We start from the raw sequence: 20,861 nt of genomic DNA, 5'->3' as shown, positions 1-20,861 counted from the left end.
ATCTTTCCTAAATGCTGAAGAGCAAAATGCCGGTAGCAACCAGGATTTTGATCCCAATGAATCTAAACTTAGTATACCTAAAAATGGAGCATAGTAGTTAAATTATGGGCATAGGTATAAATTTGGGTTAGATTGAAAGTAGAAAGTAACCTGCAGAGGTTATAAGCAGGGGAAGAAACTAGGATACAGTAGATAGGTGCCCATTTTAAAAAGTATTTTTAAACTGTGGTAAAATATACATAACAAAATTTACTATTTTTTTACTCTGTTTTTGTAAAGTTTACTATTTTAAATTATTAAGTGTACAGGTCGGTGGCATTCAGTATATTCACATGTGCAACTATCACTGTCATGTATCTCTAAAATGTTTTCCATCTTGCAAAACTGAAACTTTATACCCATAAAACAGTAACTCCCTATTCACCCTTCCTCCCAACCCCTGGCAACCATGCTCTATTTTCTGTGTTTATGAATTTGACTACTTTAAGCACCTGAGTGGAAACATATAGTATTTGTCCTTTTGTGATTGACTTATTTCACTTAGTATAAGGTCTTTAAGGTTCATCTATGTTGTAGCATATGTCAGAATTTCTTCCTTTTTAAGGCTGCCTAATATTCCATTGTATATCTGTGGTACATTTTGTTTACTCATTCATCTGTTAATGGACACTTGCATTGCTTTCACATTTTGACTATTGGAAATAATGCTGCTATGAACATGCGTGTACAAATACCTGTTTGTGTCTCTGCTTTCAATTCCGTTGGCTATGTACCCAGAAGTGGAATTGCTGAATCATATGGCAATTCTACATTTAATTTTTTGAGGGACTGCTAGACTGTTTTCCACAGCAGCATTTTACAGTCCTGCTAGCAGTGCACAAACATTCCAGTTCTCCATACCGTAGCCAACAATTTCTGGGGGGTTTTCTGGGTTTTTGATAGTAGACATCCTAATGGTTGTGAATGGTATCTCACTGTGGCTCTGATTCGCATTTTCCTAATATTAGGGATGTTGAACATTTTTTCATGTTTATTGGCCAGTTGTATATCTTCCTTGGAGAAATGTCTGTTTGATCATTTGCCTTTTTGGGGGGTGTCATTTTTTTAAACCAATGTAGTAACCACAAAAGCTGCTTATAACTTTATAGAAGTCCCAGAGATATATCACTTTTATTTATTTATTTTTATTTTTTTAACGTTTATTTATTTTTGAGACAGAGAGAGACAGAGCATGAACAGGGGAGGGGCAGAGAAAGAGAGACACACAGAATCTGAACCGGGCTCCAGGCTCTGAGCTGTCAGCACAGAGCCTGACGCGGGGCTTGAACTCACGGACCGTGAGATCATGACCTGAGCCGAAGTCGAACGCTTAACCCACTGAGCCACCCAGGTGCCCCGAGATATATCACTTTTAATTGCCAACGAATACTGGTGGCAAGTGAGTAAATACTTTAGGAAAATATTGCTTCCATATATCTAATCGAGTTTTGTATGTTCTTCCTTTATAATATGCTTCAACCATCTCTTCCTCTATGTTGCTATTAACATCATCCTTTTACACCTAACATAATTTCATGCTTACGCTACAGTTGTGGATAAAAGAGCGGTTAAAAAAAAGGGTAAAACATGCTTAATTTAATAATATATTTTGTGTGGGCCCAATTCTAATAGAATAGTAAAGGTAGATTGTCATAAAATCCTCTGGTAGGTTTGCTGTTCTTTACCTCTTCTTTAACTCCTCCCCTTCAATTCAACAAAGATTTATTATGCACAGGACCTGAGATCTGCATTTCTTCCCTTCAAGCTGTGTGATAGCGGGCATGTCACACCACCTCTTCCTTATTGGATGAACTGAGTGATTTCTTAGCCTTCTTTTCATGATTCATGCAAATATTACCAGGTGTTGGTTTGGATCCCTGAATTATCTGAAAGCCATATCATCCACAATAAGTTATGTTTTTAGAGTTATTATAGAAAATAACAGTCTAACTTTTCTTATTTGCTTTTATGTATTTCCTTGGGCCTTTAGATCAACACTAGCAACTAAACTGGAAACCTTTTAAATCCAAACATTAGTTACTTTCTGTAAGAATTAATCATCAGTGTTAAAGCAATAATATTTTGAAAGTTAATATCAGGGTAGGGTTTGTTTCCTTCTAATAAGCAGTATTACACCTTAGTATTTAAAAACAAAGGATAGTTAGCTAAAATTTAAATTAAAAATTAAAAAAAAAACAAAGGATAAAAAATGCTGTGCTGTGTATTTTAAGTTTTGAACTCTACTTCTGAAATTTTATAAAATACTAAAACATCTCACACACCTGAATAGGGTACTACATATTCCAAAACTACACACACACACACACACACACACACACACACACACACACACACTTTTTGGGATCATCTGCCATTTTTATTTGTTCATAGCTCTAGTCTCTTCCTGCTTCATTGAAAATTCACATTAAATTGATTTCAGGTGGACTTCTAAAAGATACAAGTAAATTTTCAAAGTGATTTAATCAATTCCAAATAATGTTATGTGCTAAGCTAATGTAGGTATAATAGCAAAATTAAGTGATAGATTAAATTTTTGTATTTAATATTTGCTACTCCATAGTGTTTGTAAATTGTCCATCTCTTCTATTTTTTTCTTGTTCTTGTCACTTGTTTGAAAGTCAATAAAAAAAACACCTCAATAGTCACTTATTTAAGAATAGTCATTTTCTAAGATGTAAGATTTTTGTTTTTTATAATTCAAATTTTACCATACAATCCTTTTTTTTGCTTTATGCTCAAATTCTCTAATATTTTAGATAACGTAATTTCTGTTTCTCAGGGTTCAAATTACTTTTAACGCTGCATTTGTCACCGGGAAAACTAGTTTTAATTTATATTGACCTTTTTCTCCTTTGAGCATTTAGTCTGCATTCAATAAAATGTTGATGACTGCTCTTTAGAAGACAGCTGTACGAAATAAAGTATTATAAATATTCAGCTTTCCTTTCTAAGCATTGTCACCAACAGCTGGGCATCCAGTTTAGCAGAACAGATTTTGCACAGAGAGAGCCTGGCATGTTCCTGAATCAGTTTAGTGAGAGACAAAAAATAGTTTCTTATGGATTGGGGACTTATAAAGACATAGAGCATCTGTTCCTCAGTTAAGTCATAGTCTGGTAGCACTGAATCATGTTTAAAGCTAAAATAATGGGCAAAACTTTTTTCACCTTGTTCATACCTTTATTTTAATACCTAGTACATTATTTCTGCAAATAATATACTTTCAACATCTCCATTAAGGGTGTATAAATTATTTTGTCCTTATGTATAATTTCTCAGTAGTGGTATTTTAAAACAAACAGATTAATTTTTACTAAAATTATTTCATAATATGACTTTAATGCTTGAATTGTACAATAGTACATGTGTGTAGAACCATATATAAAAATCCATTTAAATATTTCATTACAATTCCATATTGAAATATGCTATTAAAAAACCCAGTTTCATAGCCATGAAAATTGCTTTGCTTTCATCATATGGTATTCTGCTTTAGTTGGCAAAGTAACTCAGAATCTTTGTTTATATTTATTACTCTTAAATATTTGGCTACTTAAAGCATGTAAATCTAAGATTTCTTTAAATATTTTGTTTGCAGTGTTAAGAGATCACTGAAATTGGATCACCTCTTAGAAGCAAAAGTAAGTACTTGTGAGTTTGTAATTGCATAACAAGAATGTATTTTTAATTTTTTGACAGCAAATTTACCTTAATAAATAGAAATTTTTTCAAAAAAACATTGTGACATAATTGGGATTGGTACACCATTTTCTTTATAAAATATTGTTGGTAAATCCAGTGTATTGAAGTTCCTGGCCAGAATAGGGTTTTCATTTAAGAGGCAAATTATTTAGAAACCTTCTTGATGAGATAATTCAGTAGAAATTAATTTACTGTTTGTGGAAAAAGATATTCTGCCTTTAAATGCGCAAGAAACAATATGGAACAATGGCAGTGCTTTAATCTGCATTCTATAATCTGCTAAATTGAAATAAAAACATTAACAGCATTTTTATATCAAAAATGTAATTACCTCCCTCAGCTATGCTAGCATAATTAAACAATAAAATACTAACACTGTAATAAATTTCACCATGGTTGTCACAATAAAAATAAAATTGTACTGTTGCTATTACTTTTTGTAAATCTAGTCATAGTACATTTCCCAGTGCCAGCATATCATGACATATGTTGGTTTATTATCTTTTCATACCAACTATGGAGCTAGATACAAATACTAATACTGAGATACTTATGGCCTCAGTAATCTTAAATGCAAGTAAATTGATGAGAAAGTAAATTGAAACAAATAGCTAGTCAATAAATGGCACCCCTACAAAATCCCATATGAGAGTGCCACTTTAAGAAATGGATGTTATATGGAATTTCTCTTTGGAATACTCACTGATATTTAACAATTTACCATTTTTAAAACTTCCTAGATGCTTTTTTAAAAAATTTAAACAAAAGTGGCAATATAATGCAATGCCACTAAAAAAATCATTAGCAGTGTAATTAGCAATTTAGAGTACCATTATCCAACTTGTTCTGTACAGAATGCAGCTGTGACTGTAATTCTGCATCTGTTTCTTTGGTCAGAATGGTATTTTGGTAGACGAGTAGTCCAGCTTGAAATGAAATACTGTTCTTTCCTATCCCCAAACCATTCTTTGGGATATGGTAACGTTATTTGAATAGCAAAGAATAGCCATTTAGGAATTCATCCTTTTTATGAAGTACAATTGTCACCATGGCAGGCTTTCTATCCATTTTTACTTCAGATTAGGATGTGTCAAGGTAGACAGCACCACAGCTAATATCCTGTATTAGAAAAATACATTGTTATGTTTGGCCCAATTCTATACCTTTAAACCAAAGGGACTTAGCTAGCTTGACTTAGCTTGGTATCACATGGCCACCACTTGCTAAATGCAGGTTCCTAGCATCTAATTTGGGCCTTTCTTCAACATTTCTCTTCTATTTTCTGACCTATTTCTGGTAATTTCTGCATTTGTACTCTTGCCTCATCATTTGCAGCTCTGTTTGCATGTTAGAATGGACAGCTTTTGCTCTGGTGCTAAGTCTAGCTAGGATTCTACCTTTAGCTACATTTATGCTTCCATCTACTCCACTCTGCCCTAGAGCAGCCTGGCTCCACAAATCTACCCACAAGTCAGTGATCCTACTGAGGCTGCCTTTGCCCATGCAAAGGAAAATCAGGCATTTAAGACTTACACCTGTAATTCTAAGAGTACCTAATTGCTATAAAACTACAGAGGAACTATAAAACTACATAGTAACTTTATGGTCATTTTGCCTTACCAGTATGATACTGAAGGAAGAAGACTGGTATCCACAGAAAGGAGATGACTCTTATATACCAGTTGCTTAAAGTGGAGCCTACTCATTCTAATCTACTGCTGTTTCCTCTCTCAGAGATGTTCAGAACTCCCAAATCCCATTGTTCCTAAAGCAGCTACAGCCCTTCATGGAGATTAATGCTCCATGATGTTAGGACAAATCTGCAAAAGTCATTTTCCTTATGAGTCTCCTAATGGGGAAAACAGAGGTGTGAATCATACCCTGTGACCTTCCTTTAAAATCTAGAATGTATACTGTAAGTACCATGATTTGCTGGACCTTTCAAATTATTGATGGTTAGTGAGGAGTAAAGAAGGTTCCAGTTTATCATTACCTACAGTATTTGAGCTGCTCATATTGCCCTCCTAGCACTGTTTCTAGACGGATTTTCAGAAATAAAGATGAATTATTTATTACAAGCTGCTGCTAATCGCAGTTCAGATGAATTTGTAGGGACAACTGGCCGCCTGGTCATATACCTAGTCTCATTCAGGCCACCTCAGAGAAGGAGTGGAATAAATAGATTGTAGAGATGGGAAGAGAAGGAATAACAAGGCCTACCAAGGCCAACTCAGTAGGCTTGCTGCTAGAAGGAATAACAGTGCAAGTTTGGGGGGAGGTTTGTTAATTTAGACATGGGTGCCCAAGCTAGATTACTCTGTTACTATTGATTGGTAGAACACTGCTAAGTCTCATTATTCCTAGCACCTAAACTTGTCTTATCTCTCTGAGACAAGGTTTCTGCTGACTCCTGAAATTAGAAAGAACTTTGAATTTCAGGGCAGTAGGAGATTTTATAGCTCACAGTCTGCAGTCTTACTGATCTGGTTCAAATCTACTTTCTTCTCTCCCTCCCTCCCTCTCCAAGCTGAGTGTGGAGATTCTCTCTCTCCCTCTCCCTCTGCCCCTCCCCTGCTTGCACACATACTAGTGTGCTCACACACTCTCTCTCTTAAAATAAATAAAACTTAAAAAAAAATCAGGATCCAAACAAGTTTTATACATTGTAATGTTTCTTATAGATCTTAAGTATTTTTAAATCTTGTTAAACTTCACCTTCTTTTTTTTTTTTTTTTGTACAGTAATTTATTTTGAAAAAACTGACGTATGTGTTTTATAAGCATATTCCACATTCTGGAGTTAGTTGATTCTTTTCTTGTAGTGTCCTTCAAATGATTTCTCTATTCTTCATATTTCCTGTAAAACTTGCAGTTAAAGTTGGAGGCTTGATTAGATTCTGGTTCAAATTTTTTATAAGAATAGTTCATCAATAATCTATGTACTTCCTATTTGCATCCCCTCAGGAGCACAAAATGATCTGATTATTGGGTTCAGGGGTTATCAGCCTGATCTACCCATAATAAAATTCGCCATTAATCTGTCCTCCAATGTTTTTTGTTGTTGTTGTTGAGATGATCATGTGGGTTTTTTCCCCTTTATTCCATTAATATGATGTATTACATTGATTGGTTTAAATCAATTTTGTTTTCACAGGCAAAATCCAACTTGGTCATAATGTGTAATTCTTTTTATTCACGTCTTGTTTCAGTTTGCCAGTATGTTGAGGATTTTGGCATCTATATTCACAAGGGATATTGGTCTATAGTTTTCTTGTGATATATTTGCCTGGTTCTGATATCAGAGTAATTCTGGCCTCATAGGATGAGTTATAAACTGTTCCCTATTTTTGGAGAGAGTTTGAGAAGAATTGATATCAATTCTTCTTTAAATATTGGTAGAATTTAGCAGTGAAGCTCTCTGGTCCTGGACTTTTCTTTGTTAGAAGCTTTTTGAATATTGATCCAATCAATTGATCCATCAACTTGCTGTTGATGTATTCTGATTTTCCATTTCTTTATGATTTAGTCTTGCTAAGTTGTGTATTTCTGGGAATTTGTCCATTTCATCTAGGTTATCTAATTTGTGGACATAACATTGTTTATAGTACTCCCTTAACTCCTTTTATTTCTCCAAGATTGATTTTAATATCTCCCCTTCATTCCTGATTTTAGTAATTCTAATCTTCTTTTTTTCTTTTTTTTTCTTTCTTGGTCAGTCTAGCTAGTTTTGTTGTCTCTTCAAAGAACCAACTTTTGGATTCGTTGACCTTCACTATCTTCTTATTGTCTATTTCACTTGTTTTCTTTTTAATATTAATATTTATTACTTCTTTTCTTCTGCTTCCTTTGGGTTTAATTTGCTCTTTTTCTAGTTCCTGAAGGTAGAAGTTTGGGTTATTGATTTGAGAGTTTCTTTCTTTCTTCCTTCCTTCCTTCCTGTTTTTTAAGTAATCTCTATGCCTAACATGGGCCTCAAACACACAACCTCAAGATCACACGACCTCAAGAGTTGCATGCTCTACCAACTGAGCCAGCCAACTACCCCAGCTTCTTTCTTTTGTAGTGTAGCTGTTTAAATTTCCCTCTGACTCTGAATACTGTTTTCTCTGCATCCCATAAGTTCACATAGGTTTAAAACAACAACAACAACAACAACAACACATAAGTTATTTATTTTGAGAGAGGGGAGCAGGGGAGGGGTGGGGGGGAGGAGAGAGAGAGACAGAGAGAATGAATCCCAAGCAGGCTCTGCACTGTCAGTGCAGAGCCTGATGTAGGCCTCAAACACAAATCATGAGATCATGACTTGAACTGAAGTTGGACACTTAACTGACTGAGCCACTCAGGCGCCCCTGCATCCCGTAAGTTTTTATATACACTGTATTTCATTTTTGTTCTTCTCAATGTGTTTTCTAATTTCCCTTTGGATTGGTTATTTAGGAGTGTGTTGTTTAATTTCCACATATTTTTGTATTTTCCAAATATTCTTGTTATGAATTTCTAATTTAATTCCATTGTGATCAGAGAACATTCTTTACATGATTTCAGTCTTTTTAAATTTACTAAGATTTGTTTTATGGTCTAACATATCTTCTGTCTTTGCAGATGTTACATGTGCACTTGAGAAGGGTGTATATTCCACTGTTGTTGGATGGAGAGTTCTATAGATGTCTGCTAGGTCGAGTTTGTATATAGTCTTGTTCAGGGCTTCTGTTTTCTTGCTGATTTTCTGTCTAGTGGGTCTATCTGTTATTGAAAGTGGTACTATAGTTGGATTTTCTATTTTTCCTTTCAATTCTGCTGGTTGTTGCTTCTTATATTTGGAACTCTCTTGTTAGACAAGTGTGTGTGGGGGGGGGGGGGACAATAATTGTTGTATGTTCTTTAGTATTTTTTTTTTTGAGCACCAATAAGTCTTTATTTGTTCATTGTGTTTGTTTGGGGGAAAGAGGAATGGTAAAGGATCAGCATATAGCAAAAGTATAGTGGAAAGGAAAGGAAGTACCCAGTACAGCAAAATCAACCACCGAATAAACACGCCCTGGTAATAGGGTCACCAAAGCCCACAGGAGCACAGTCTTCTGCTGTTCAGTAATGAGAGGAAGATATCAAGGAAAGAACAGATAGGTATACAAAGGAGTACTATTCAGCAATCAAAAGGAACACACTATAACCCCATACAACAATGTATATGATCTTAAAAACATGTTGAACAAAAGAAACCAAAGACAAAAGTTACATACTTAATTTATATGAAGTTCAAGAATAAGTAGAAGTATCTGGGATTATAGGAATGAGAAAGTGGTTCTGGGCTAGGGAGTGGAAATTGAGTGGACAGGTATACAAGGAAATCTAAGATGGTGAAATGTTGTCTATCTTGGATGATACTTGCATCGGAGTATACAATTATCAGAACTCATTAAGCTGAAAACTTAAACTCTGTGCATTTTAATTATGTAAATCATACTTTAATAAACAGACAAAAATATATTTGAGGTGAAATTCACTTTATATTCTGAAGAATATGAGGATTTATGAAGGAATGATGGGAAACAGCCTTGAAAACATTTCATTAAAATCTTCTTGAGGATTATAGTGCAAAAGAATATCAGAACAGTGTTATCTTTAATATTAAAATTAATATTTTAGGGGCACCTGGGTGGCTTAGTTGGTTAAGCGTCCAACTTCAACTCAGGTCATGATCTCACAGTGTGTGAGTTTGAGCCCCACGTCGGGCTCTGTGCTGACAGCTCGGAGCCTGGACCCTGCTTTGGATTCTGTGTCTCCCTCTCCCTCTTCCCCTCCCCTGCTCACGCTCTGACTCTCTCTTTCAATAATAAATAAACGTTAAAAAAAATTTTTTTAATTAATATTTTAATATTTTTAAATTGTAGAACAATAATGAACACAAATAGAAACTCCAGTGTATCACCTTTTTTAGCCAATGTTTTATTTTTCCTATTAAAATATTTTTGAGTTTATTTTGAGAGAGACAGTGTGAGTGGGGGAGGGGCAGAAAGAGAGAATGCCAAGCAGTCTCTGCACTGCCAGCACAGAGTCCAATGTGGGGCTCGAACCCACAAAGCCAACCACGAAGCCAAACCTGAGCCAAAACCGAGAATCAGATGCTTAACCAACTGAGCTACCCAGGCGCCCCTCCTATTAAATTTTTTTTTATCAAAATAAAATTAACTATTATGAAATCCACAGATGTTGAGTGGACAATCCAGTGAATTTTGACAAATGTATACCCCTGTGTGTCAGACATCCAATCAAGAAATAGAATGTTTCCATCACCACAGATCTAATATATTGGTTATATTCTTTCCCTGCTGTCCCTGGAAGATCATGGAGGTTAGTGCCAAATGCTTCGGTTTTCATAACTACTATTACAAATAACAACAAAACCCCAACATTATTAGAACCATTAAGGATGATAATTGTGGCAGCTGATAAGAAGTTAGTTGATCTCTGTGACTGTTCTAGGAACCCTAGGCCCAAATTGTGAAAAGTCCCTGAGAGAGCTAGTATTTAGAGTGTTTTAATATAAATTCCATAATAGTACTAGTAATGCATAATAATGTCTTAGGTGTGACATTCCTATGACCTAATTAACCAGTGTAAGGTTATAAAGAATTACCTCCCTTTAATTGCCCTAATTTTTCTTTTGTTTCTGGTTGCCCACATACCTACAGTACCTGGGTTTTAAATATTTCGCCGATAGGATAGGCTAGTAGTTCATAATAATAATAGCAGATCCTTTCCATCATATTTCATCCTAAAAGAACCCTTAGTTAGTACTTTCCAGATGGTTTATAATAGGTAAAAATCAATGAAATACAGGCACCTTTTTGGTAGACTATGCTTTAAACAAAGTGACAAAGCAAGTTACAATTTGTGAAAGATATTGAAGGAGAATGTCATATATTTGAAATTATGAAGTGAACATTCATTTTTTTTTTTTTTGGACAGAAAAATCAATGCCCAAATTTTAGTTTTGCTAACATACAAGGTTTGACCTCTTTACAAAGAGTACAGTGGTATTTGGGCTGATCATAGAATTTTTTTCTTAATAGTGGTGTGAAATATCTCTAAGGACTCACTAAATATTACAAGCAGTTATAAATTATTATAGAATTGTGACTTATTGATTTCTCTTTCCTTAATTTTATTCACATCCTGAATTCTTTCCCTTCTCTAGCTAAATCTAGGCTTCTCACTTTTCTTTCTTTGTTTTCTACAGGATCTGGTAGCTAGCCCTCCTTATTGCTGAGTGGAAAGAATGCCGAACTTCTCATATAGAAGCTCAGTCTTCCCTGAAATCCCAACCTTCTTAACTGTTCCTGGTGTGGGTTAGGTGGGCTCTAGGATCACTTTTAAGCATCTTCAGGGTTTTAAAGGTAGAGGACCTTGGTAAAACTTTAAGAGGAAAAAAAATCTTAGAGAGGTAAGATTATGCCCTTATGTGTATCCATAGTCAGTTATATAAAAATGTGTTATTTATTGAAGAATATTTAGTGGGATAGTAGGGGACAGTAGATTTTCGTTTTTCCCTCTTTGTATAGTAATTGTAGACAGACATTTTTCCTTTTAACCAACATAGATGGCCAAAAAAAAAAAGCAGAAGAGAAGCCTCAGTATTTTAAGGTGAGGGGAAAATACACACACACACACACACACACACACACGTGTGCACACAAAGACTTATTTTATGAAAGCTAGAAAATGGTTTTCAAGGAGAAATGTATGATCTATAGTTGTAATGTTTAGATATTTGGCAATTGGAAAAAATAATTTTTGGTAAAATAGGAAAACAGATAGACATAAATGTACATTAGGGTAGTGACTTTCATTTCTTGTACATACACAGTGAAATAGTTCTGGGCAATAAATTCTTGGAAAGGTAGGGTAGGATTGGATAAATGTCATAGTTTATGACTGAATACATATAAACAGGTGAAAACTCAAGGTGGAGCGGTAATAATAACCACCTGATAAAGAGACTTAAAACCTTTTCACCTTACAAAAAAGATTGCTTTAGAGTCATAACTTGATATTATAGTTTGATTTTTAAAAAAGGTATTAGTTATATTTGTGGCTACTATGGATACATAAAATAAAGAATGGAATGCCTTTTGTTCCCCCAATACAAAAAAAGTATTTATCATATAAAACCTTAACTGTAAAAAAAAAAAAAAAAACCAAAAACTGATGCTATAGACACTGGAACTAATACCAAGATTATTGAAAAAGGTGATACAGCCACTATTTCTGCCATAGTGTCTTAGAAATAAAGAACAGTTGACAATGAAGAATTATGTAACTATTTCAGGTCAGCTACCAAACAAAAGTTTAATTCTATAATGTTGGCAATATCATAAGCTTTCAGACTTTTTGTTATGCCCCCAATCCAGCCTATGCCATCTGTATCACCAGATTTCAGGTTTTTCGTACCTTTATTTTAACTTATCTAAACTTCACCTTTCTTCCTTACAAGAATCCTTCTGTAAGATTACTGCAGCCCACCTTGATTTTTCCTTTCCTCTCAGTTTTTGGTAACACCTACGCTACTGCTAAGACCTCTTCTCTGTTGTTTGTTCAGAGAACAATTTGTTCTCTTTCTTTGTACACATTAGTTAGTAAGTGCTGGGTGATGAGTAAGCATTACAGAAAACAATTTAAAGGGAATTCAGAAGAACAAGCAGTTAATAGTGTGATAATGGGTGTCAGGAGGAAGTGGATCATAAATGAGGACCTAAACGAAAGACTAGATCTTCGGGAAGATAAGAAAGAGGGCATTCCAGCTAGATCACAGAATGAGCTGAGGCCCAAATGTGCATAGTCTAAGTGACTGAGACTACAGGGGTCATTTCACATTAGATGAGAACGAATGAACAAATGAATGTATTCAAGGTAGAGTGGCTTAGCCAAGGTTACTGGACTGTTCCTTTTACATCATTCATTCATCCACACATTTTTGAGTCCTAGGGTACAAAGATGAAGAAATGACATTTATTTTCAGGAACTCAAATTCTAATGGGGCAGACAGAAATGTAAACAATTATTAAAATTTACTGTCTCCAGGGGTACCTGAGTGGCTTAGTCAGTTTGTGGTAGAGCCCCTCCCTAAGGAATGTGGTAAAAACCTCAAGACAAGGAAGACAGCCTGGCTCTGTGCTCATGCGCAACATTCCTCTTGACTCTCTAACATGGACCGCCCAATCGGCCTGTGTGTTATCATATATGGAAGACAAAGGAGCAAAAATTGTACAAAAGGCAACACACACACACACACACACACACACACACACACACACTCCGCTGCACTCAGGGCTCAGCCTTTTGGAGGTCTTAGCCTGCTGAGCCTGTGTTGGCACAAATAAATCTGCTTCCTGGAAAGAAAAGCCTCAGTATCCCGACACTCTGTGTATGACTGGCCTCAACAAGTTAAACACCCAACCCCTTTGTTTTTAATATAAGGATTATTTTAGGCTGGCTATTTTTTTTTTAAAGTTTATTTGGAGAGTGTGAGGGACAGAGAGAAAGGGGGAGAGAGAATACCAAGCAGGCTCTGCTGTCAGCACAAAGCCCAATGCGGGACTTGACCTCAGGAACCATGAAATCATGAGCTGAGCCAAAATCAAGAGTTGGATGCTTAACCAACTGAGCCACCCAGGCACCCCCAAGCACTCAACTCTTGATCATGAGATTGAGCCCTGCTTCAGGCTCCAGTCCCAGCGTACTTAAGATTCTCTCCCCCTCTTCTCTGTCCCTTCTCTGCATCCCCCCTACTCACATGGGTGCTCTCTCTCTCAAAAATAAAATAAATAAAATTTACTATCGCCAGTAAGAGGTATGTGCAAGGTGTATGGGAACACAGAGGAGAAAGCTGCAGAGAGGATTTGCATAGGATAGACCAAATTCTCAAGGCCCTTAAATGCCATACTCAATTGTTTGAACATTATTTTGGTTATCCTTAAGACAAGTCACTGTGTCAGAGCAAATTTGTGAAGGTTTAAGACAGCACTTATCCTTCCTAGGACTTCCTTGTGGATTTTCGTAAGAGAAACTTATGACAGTTTCCCTGGCCTAGCCCCATAATTATACTTCAGGTCCAGCAGACGGCAAAAGTCAGGATATAATTGGGAGAGTCAGTCATCTCTAAACTGTTTGGAAATACCATCTCAGATGGTAGTAAACTTTTAATATTAAAATTTCATAAATATCAAGTTGAGATGCCCTAATTAGTGTGGAGACCTGAAATAGCTACAAAAGTTGAAAAAATAGTGTTCACTTTGGAGGTGGTAATGGAGTATATTTAAAATCTGAAAGAAAGATCAAGGAAAATCATACTGGTTTGAATTTTGCAAGTTTTAAAAGACATTCTCAACTAAATGTATTTTTGTCTCAAATTAATATTTATTTTCAGTCATTTGATTCTTCAAAAATCCCAAGGAAGAACAGTATTACAACTTACTCTCCAACAACTGGAACTTGTCAAATGAGCCCATTTGCTTCTCCTGCAAGCTCTAAAGAACAAGACCACAAAAGTGAACCATCAAATGGTTAGTTGAACATTCTTTTCCATTTATTGTAATATTTTTCTACTTATTGGCTAAATCAGAATTTTTATTTAATAATATATGGATCTTGCTGCAGCTGATTTTTCTTAAAGAATTCAACATAAAGAAGGCTAGAATATAGGTACTACTTTGGACATAAATGTAAACTTTCTAGGCACTTATTTTAAAATGCTACTGCAGACTTTGTTCCCTTACTGTCCCATCCATTAAACAGAAATTATGGTCTGACTGCCTTCAGCTACTATCAATTACAGTGGTTACAGATACACCCCATAACAAGCTATCCATCATGTGCATAAATTAAAGGGCATATAATTCAGGTACTGCTGCACTACAGTTTAAGAAAGATACCTCTAAATGTTATTTTTATTCATGTTGTCCGTTTAGTTTTATTCACATTTCGTTTATCTTTATATAGCTTGCTTTTATTTATTATATTTCATTCCCTTCTTTTCCTTTACTATTTTAAATGGATTTGCAAAAAAGTTGTAGTTTTCCACTAGAGGATAGCCTAATTTTACTATGAAATTGTTTATTTTGAAATATTGTTAATTTTGGCCATGCATATTTCTTGTTCTCTGGTAGTTTATTGCTAAAATATTTTTTAAAGATATATGAATCTAGATTTCATAGGTTTAATTTTTAATATTACAAAAAGTCATGAATTAGTAACATGTCAAGTTTCTGTAATATAAAATTCTAAGTAGGCTCAAATTTAATAAAATATATTTTAGATGTGCTGTGATTAGCCTAATTCATATTTTATTGTTTAACATTTATTGAGTGCTAAGAATATACTAGAAGCCACACAGAAACAAAGAAATCTCATTTTACCCAATTTGTTGTAATGAAACCTATAATAAGATCTTAAACTTTTGAATGACTTTTATTTTACTTTAATCAAATGCTTTTTATCTTAAAGCTATTACTATTAGGTTTGCTTTCACAAAAATATATGAAGATGTATACATTTTCTTCAAGCTCTATCTGTTTTTAATACACTTGATATATCTTTTGTTTAAAATTAAAAATTAGTGCCTTAAAGATGGCACATCACCATACTGAAATGTGAATAGATTTTAAGTGGATACCTGCTCGATTTCCATATTGAAATTAAATATGGACTTAAGGGAACATTCCTTTTGCCTATAAAAAGACTGGTCACGTGATCCCAGTTGACATTTAAGTGGATAATTATCACAGATTATAGTACTAAGTAAGCTCTTTTTTAAAAAGTCATACAGCAAGGTTCCTGGGGTGCTGGTAATATTCTATTTCTTAACTTACATGGTGGTTATACTGGTTCATTAAACTGTACATATATGTCTTATATATTCTTTGATATATATATCTCACATACAAAAGTCTCAAAATAGGAGAATTCTCTAGGATCTTATATCACATTATGTCATTTGTAATCATTACATTGCTCATCCTGATATGTCATCTTATACACATTTTAGAAATAAGAAAGTCTGACTCTTATGAAGTAATTTAAGTTCCAAATGATCCCATAACTTCTATTAACAGTTCTCAGTTTTTAAATATTATACAAAACATAAGGTGCAACTTAAATAAGCTCTTTTATTTAAATAGCATTTTCAAGGGCGTTTTAGGTGCAATTCACTTCCCATCACACTTAGGATATAATTCAAAACCTTATCATGACTCTTAAGGCCATATATCATCTAATACCTGACCACCTCGTCTATCTCATTTTCTACTACCCTTCCCATGTTTACACTACCTTAACCACTCTTACTATCTTGCTATTAATCAATCATGTCAAACTGCTTCCTGCCACAAGGTCATTGCACTTGCACGTCTCTCAACCTGAAATACTCTTCCTCCTAAAATACTCTTCTTTTACGTATTTCTTTTCTTTTCTTTTTTTGTTTTTAAGTTTGTTTACTTTGAGAGAAAGAGAGAGAGTGCAAGCAGGAAAGGGGCAGAAACAAAGAGACACAGAATCCCGAGCAGGCTCTGTGCTGTCAGCATAGAGCCCAATGTGGGGCTCAAACTCACAAACTGTGAGATCATGCATGGTCTGAGCCAAGATCGAGTCAGATGCCTAACCAACTGAGCCACCCAAGCACCCCTTCCTCTGGGTATTTCTACATACTTTCTATATACATTTGAACTATGTACTGTGTGAACAGATGACTTAATACCAAATTTAAATCTATTTGTACTTCTAAAAGAAAGAAAGATCTGTTTCTAAGTCTTCCCTCTGCATAGATTCTACATGTGGGCCAAAAATAGGGTGACTGATTCCAGTTTATACTTTGGAGATATGTATATTTATTTACTTATCATTGTATATGTTTCTCACTGTTATATATGTTTATGTGTGTGTATCATTATATTGCTGCCCTCCCCTACTCCTTAGCAAATTTCTCCAAACTATTATGTTTTCGGTGAAGAGGAAGGATGCATCAGACTTAGTATTTAATAATTGAGTGGAAGGATAAACAACAAATTTGCATGGTCAAAGAGAGTCCTTGTGAATTAGACAGTAGATCTGTAGAAATCAGCCAGACTGTAGCAGTGTAATAGCACAGAGAGATAAAGAGATGGAGAATATGATAAAACGATTAAAAAAAATGATGAATAAAATAAGAAGCTCCAACATATGTCAAATAGGAGTTCCACAAGGAGGAAATAGGGAGAATGGGGCTGAGGCAGTATTCTAAGACAAAAGGACCATCAGGGTTTTTTTTATAATTTCAATTTCACAATTAAGGAAAGATGAGAATTTCCAGGTTAGAATAGCATGCTTAGTTTGAGCAGGATGAATTAAAACAAATCCTTACCTAGTCATATCATGGTAAAACTACAGAACATCAAAGACAAAGAGAAACTTTTAAAGGCCACCAAAGAAAAGACATCTAACCTACAAGGGAATGACAGACTGATAGTAGACTTTTCATCTATAGCAATAGATTCTAACAGGAAGTAGAATGATACCAACTAAAAATCACAGCTGATTTTTTTTTATTCAGGAACTGAGGATGAAATAAAGATTTTTTTCAGACAAGGTCAGAAAGGATTTACCATTCACACATACTCCCTGAAAGGACTACTAAAACGTGTACTTACATAAGCAAACTGAGCCTCCAGTAAAGGAATGGACTGCAAAGAGCGATGGTGAAAAAATAAATTAGCAAACCTGGTGGTAAATCTAATTATAAATCTAATTATAAAAATGTGACTACAAACTCCACTGACCATAAAGCAAAAGACAATTTGAGAGATGGAGTTAAAAACAAATAATAGACTGTGATAGCATGGAATATTGATGAGGGAGCAGGAAGAAGCTAAAGTGCTTTAAGATTCTTGTAATTTTTAGGGAGCAGATAGAATATCTGTTAATTGACTTTATAATTGAGTTTTTGTTTACTTGCATGTAAAATGGGGAAAGTAATAATATCTACCCTAGGATTGTTGTGAGAATTAAATAAATTCATATACAAAAAGCACTTAGAACAGTACCTGACATGTATTTAAGTTTTCAACACATATTTTAACTGTTTTTATTAATATCTTTATTTATGTTTTAAGAAAAGATATAGGATGTTTAAGAAAAGAAAGCAAATATTGGCTTTAAAAAAAGTTATAGTTGGCATAAGAATATTAATATGGACCAAAATAGATTTTAAGGCAAAAAAGCTTTATTGAAGATAATAGAACTCTTTACATAGTGGGAAAAGGGAAGAGTCACTATCAGAAAAAGAATCCTGAAACTATGTACATCTAAAACAAAAACTCAAACAAAACATAACAAAATGGGACAGGATTATAAGGAGAGACCCACAAATCCCAAATCATAGTAGATTTTAAACTACCTCTTTCAGGGGCACCTGGGTGGCTCAGTTAATTAAGTGTCTGGCTCTTGTTTTCAGTTCAGGTCATGATCTCATGATTCCTGGATTCGAGCCCCACATGGGCTCCACACTGAGAGTGTGGAGCCTGCTTGGGATTCTGTCTCTCCCTCTCTCTCTGCCCCCCCCCCCCATTCTCCCTCTCTCTCTCTCTCTCTCTCTCTCTCTCCCAAAATAAATAAATAAACTTAAAAAATACTTTAAGAAACTGATGAAATAGATAAAAAACTTAGGACAGACGTAAACAATTTAAACACAGCTAGCAAGCATGATCTAACAAACTGTGGTCAAACAAGTATAATACCTCACACATGATAAAGCATGACAGAACTTTAACAAAAATATAGCCAGTTTGAGAGCACCTAGGTGGCTTATTCAGTTGGGTGTCCGACTTTTGATTTTGGCTTGGGTCATGATCTCAGGGTCGTGAAATCGAGCCCCAAGTTGGGCCCCACACTAAGCACAGAGCCTGCATATGATTCTCTCTCTTTGCCCCTACCTCCCCCCCCCAAAAAAATATATATATAGCCAGTTTGGAGTCACAAATAAGTCTCAACATACTAAAAATTGCTATCAAATTTTCTGACCAAAATTTCATGCAATTAGGAATCAATAATAAAAAGGCAGCCCTCTAAAAATTTTTAGCCCACATGTTTGGAAACCTGGAAACTTCTAAATAATTCATTGTTCAGAAAAATCATAAAGGAAGGTATAAAATATTTAAAATGGAATGATAATGAAAACAGAAAACTTACAGGAAAAATTTACACCTGAATACTGCATTATACTAAAACAGTTCTTAGTGGAAATTTTATACTTATAAATGCATATATTTAGAAAGGAAGAATGATTGGGGCGCCTGGGTGGCTTAGTCAGTCTCACGGTTTGTGAGTTCAAGCCCCGCATCAGGCTCTGTGCTGACAGCTCAAAGCCTGGAGCCTGCTTCAGATTCTGTGTCTCCCTCTCTCTCTGCCTCTTCCCTGCTCATTCTCTGTCTCTATCTGACTCTCAAAAATAAATAAACATTTTTAAAAAATTTTAAAAACAAGAAGGAAGAATGATTGAAAACCCATGAGGCAAGCATTCAACTCCAAAAGATGGAAAAAAATAGAACCTCCCAAAATATAAGAAAGGAAATAGTAAAAGATAGAAACTATTAAATAGAAAATAAGATAATAATAAAGAAAAGCAACAAAATCAAAAGCAGGTTCTTTGAAAAGACTAATCAAATGGTAGATCTCTGGCAAGACTGATTTCTTTTTAAGTGGGAGAAGGGACAGAAATATGTATTTCAAAGGAGCTGATAAATTATCAGTTTAAATATCTGATGAGCAGTTTGAGATATATGAGCCAAATGCTTCTTAATGTGAGTCTAATTTGGGTGAAAGCTTTAAAAACTTACCATTCTGCTTCTCAAATATTAATGTTTTAATAGCTAAAAAGCAATTGATTTTCTCATTGATACCTTTCTTTTCAATAATATAGGAAATATTTTAACAATATTACATTTCCATACATGGGACTCAATAAAAGTATTTTGAATTTTAAAAAAGGAACCATTAGCATTGTTATTTTTCATAAATTGATCCTCTAAAGAGGTTCCTCACTCTCCACTCTTGTTTAATAATAATAATGCGGTTAACTAAAAGAATAACATGATTTCATTTGCCTCTTAGCCTACAGGCTCTAACTTGATCTGGCAATAACTCTTTTAGAAAAAAATTACTAACTAGTGTGTAATACCTTAGACAAATCACTTGAACCTGTCTGGGTCAAGTTTTTCCTCAACTCATAACTTTTGGTTTGGGACCAAATGATGCCTAAGATGTATGTCAACTATAAAGTGTACATATCTGGAAACAGCATAATACCAACCTAAACCTGTTTAAATAAGTGTAGCATCCTGGTTAAGAGAACAATCTTTGTAGCCAGATGACTGGGTTTAGATCCTAACTCTGCCACTTACTAGCTTTAGGGCCTTGGATAAGTTATGTAGTCATTCTGTGCCTCTGTTTCCTCATCTGTAAAATGGGAATAAGAATGACCAATTCAGTTTTGCAGATTAGTTTATATACGTAACACTTAAATCAGTTCCTGGTCCTAAAAATACTGTGTAAGTGTTAGCCATTATCATTAAGGTCATTGATTGTATTTCTAAACATTGTGGTCTGTTGAAAGTTATCTTCACTGGTTAGAGAAAGGGCTCCTTGAGCCTTACCAGAAAGTCTAAATACAATTTTGAATATAGTCCAGATTCAGTGATGGTACATTTTTCATCAGTGTATTGTGAAACTCCTTTAAAGGGAGCCACATACACAACTGTTTGTTATGTACACCTAGCAAGAAAAAGACCATTTATAATCTGTGGCTCTTTAACATATGTTCATTGTTAATAGAATGAAACGAAATCAAGGAAGTAATTATTAAGTAACTGGAATACTCTCTTTTTTTTTTTTTAATTTTTTTAGTGTTTATTTTTGAGAGACAGACAGACAGAGCATTAGTGGGGGAGAGGCAGAGAGAGATGGAGACAGAATCTGAAGCAGGCTCCAGGCTCTGAGCGGTCAGCACAGAGCGCAAAGCAGGACTCAAACTCACAAACCATGAGATCATGACCTGAGCCAAAGTCAAACACT

The 20,861-nt window shown here is 34.8% G+C and overlaps 1 protein-coding gene across 1 annotated transcript in view; it reads left to right on the top strand.

Annotated features, from left to right (window-relative positions):
* Nucleotides 1-20,861, top strand: part of ITGB3BP (integrin subunit beta 3 binding protein) — a 71,905-nt gene that overhangs the window by 17,857 nt on the left and 33,187 nt on the right. The window contains exons 2-3 of the mRNA XM_053214185.1: nucleotides 3,659-3,701; nucleotides 14,191-14,326. Of these exons, the coding sequence (XP_053070160.1) occupies nucleotides 3,659-3,701; nucleotides 14,191-14,326 (179 nt within the window). The remainder of the gene's footprint in view (nucleotides 1-3,658; nucleotides 3,702-14,190; nucleotides 14,327-20,861) is intronic.

The sequence above is a fragment of the Acinonyx jubatus genome, chromosome C1, assembly GCF_027475565.1.
Source record: "Acinonyx jubatus isolate Ajub_Pintada_27869175 chromosome C1, VMU_Ajub_asm_v1.0, whole genome shotgun sequence".
Lineage (NCBI taxonomy): Eukaryota > Metazoa > Chordata > Mammalia > Carnivora > Felidae > Acinonyx > Acinonyx jubatus.
This window is presented reverse-complemented; position numbering and strand designations above follow the sequence as displayed.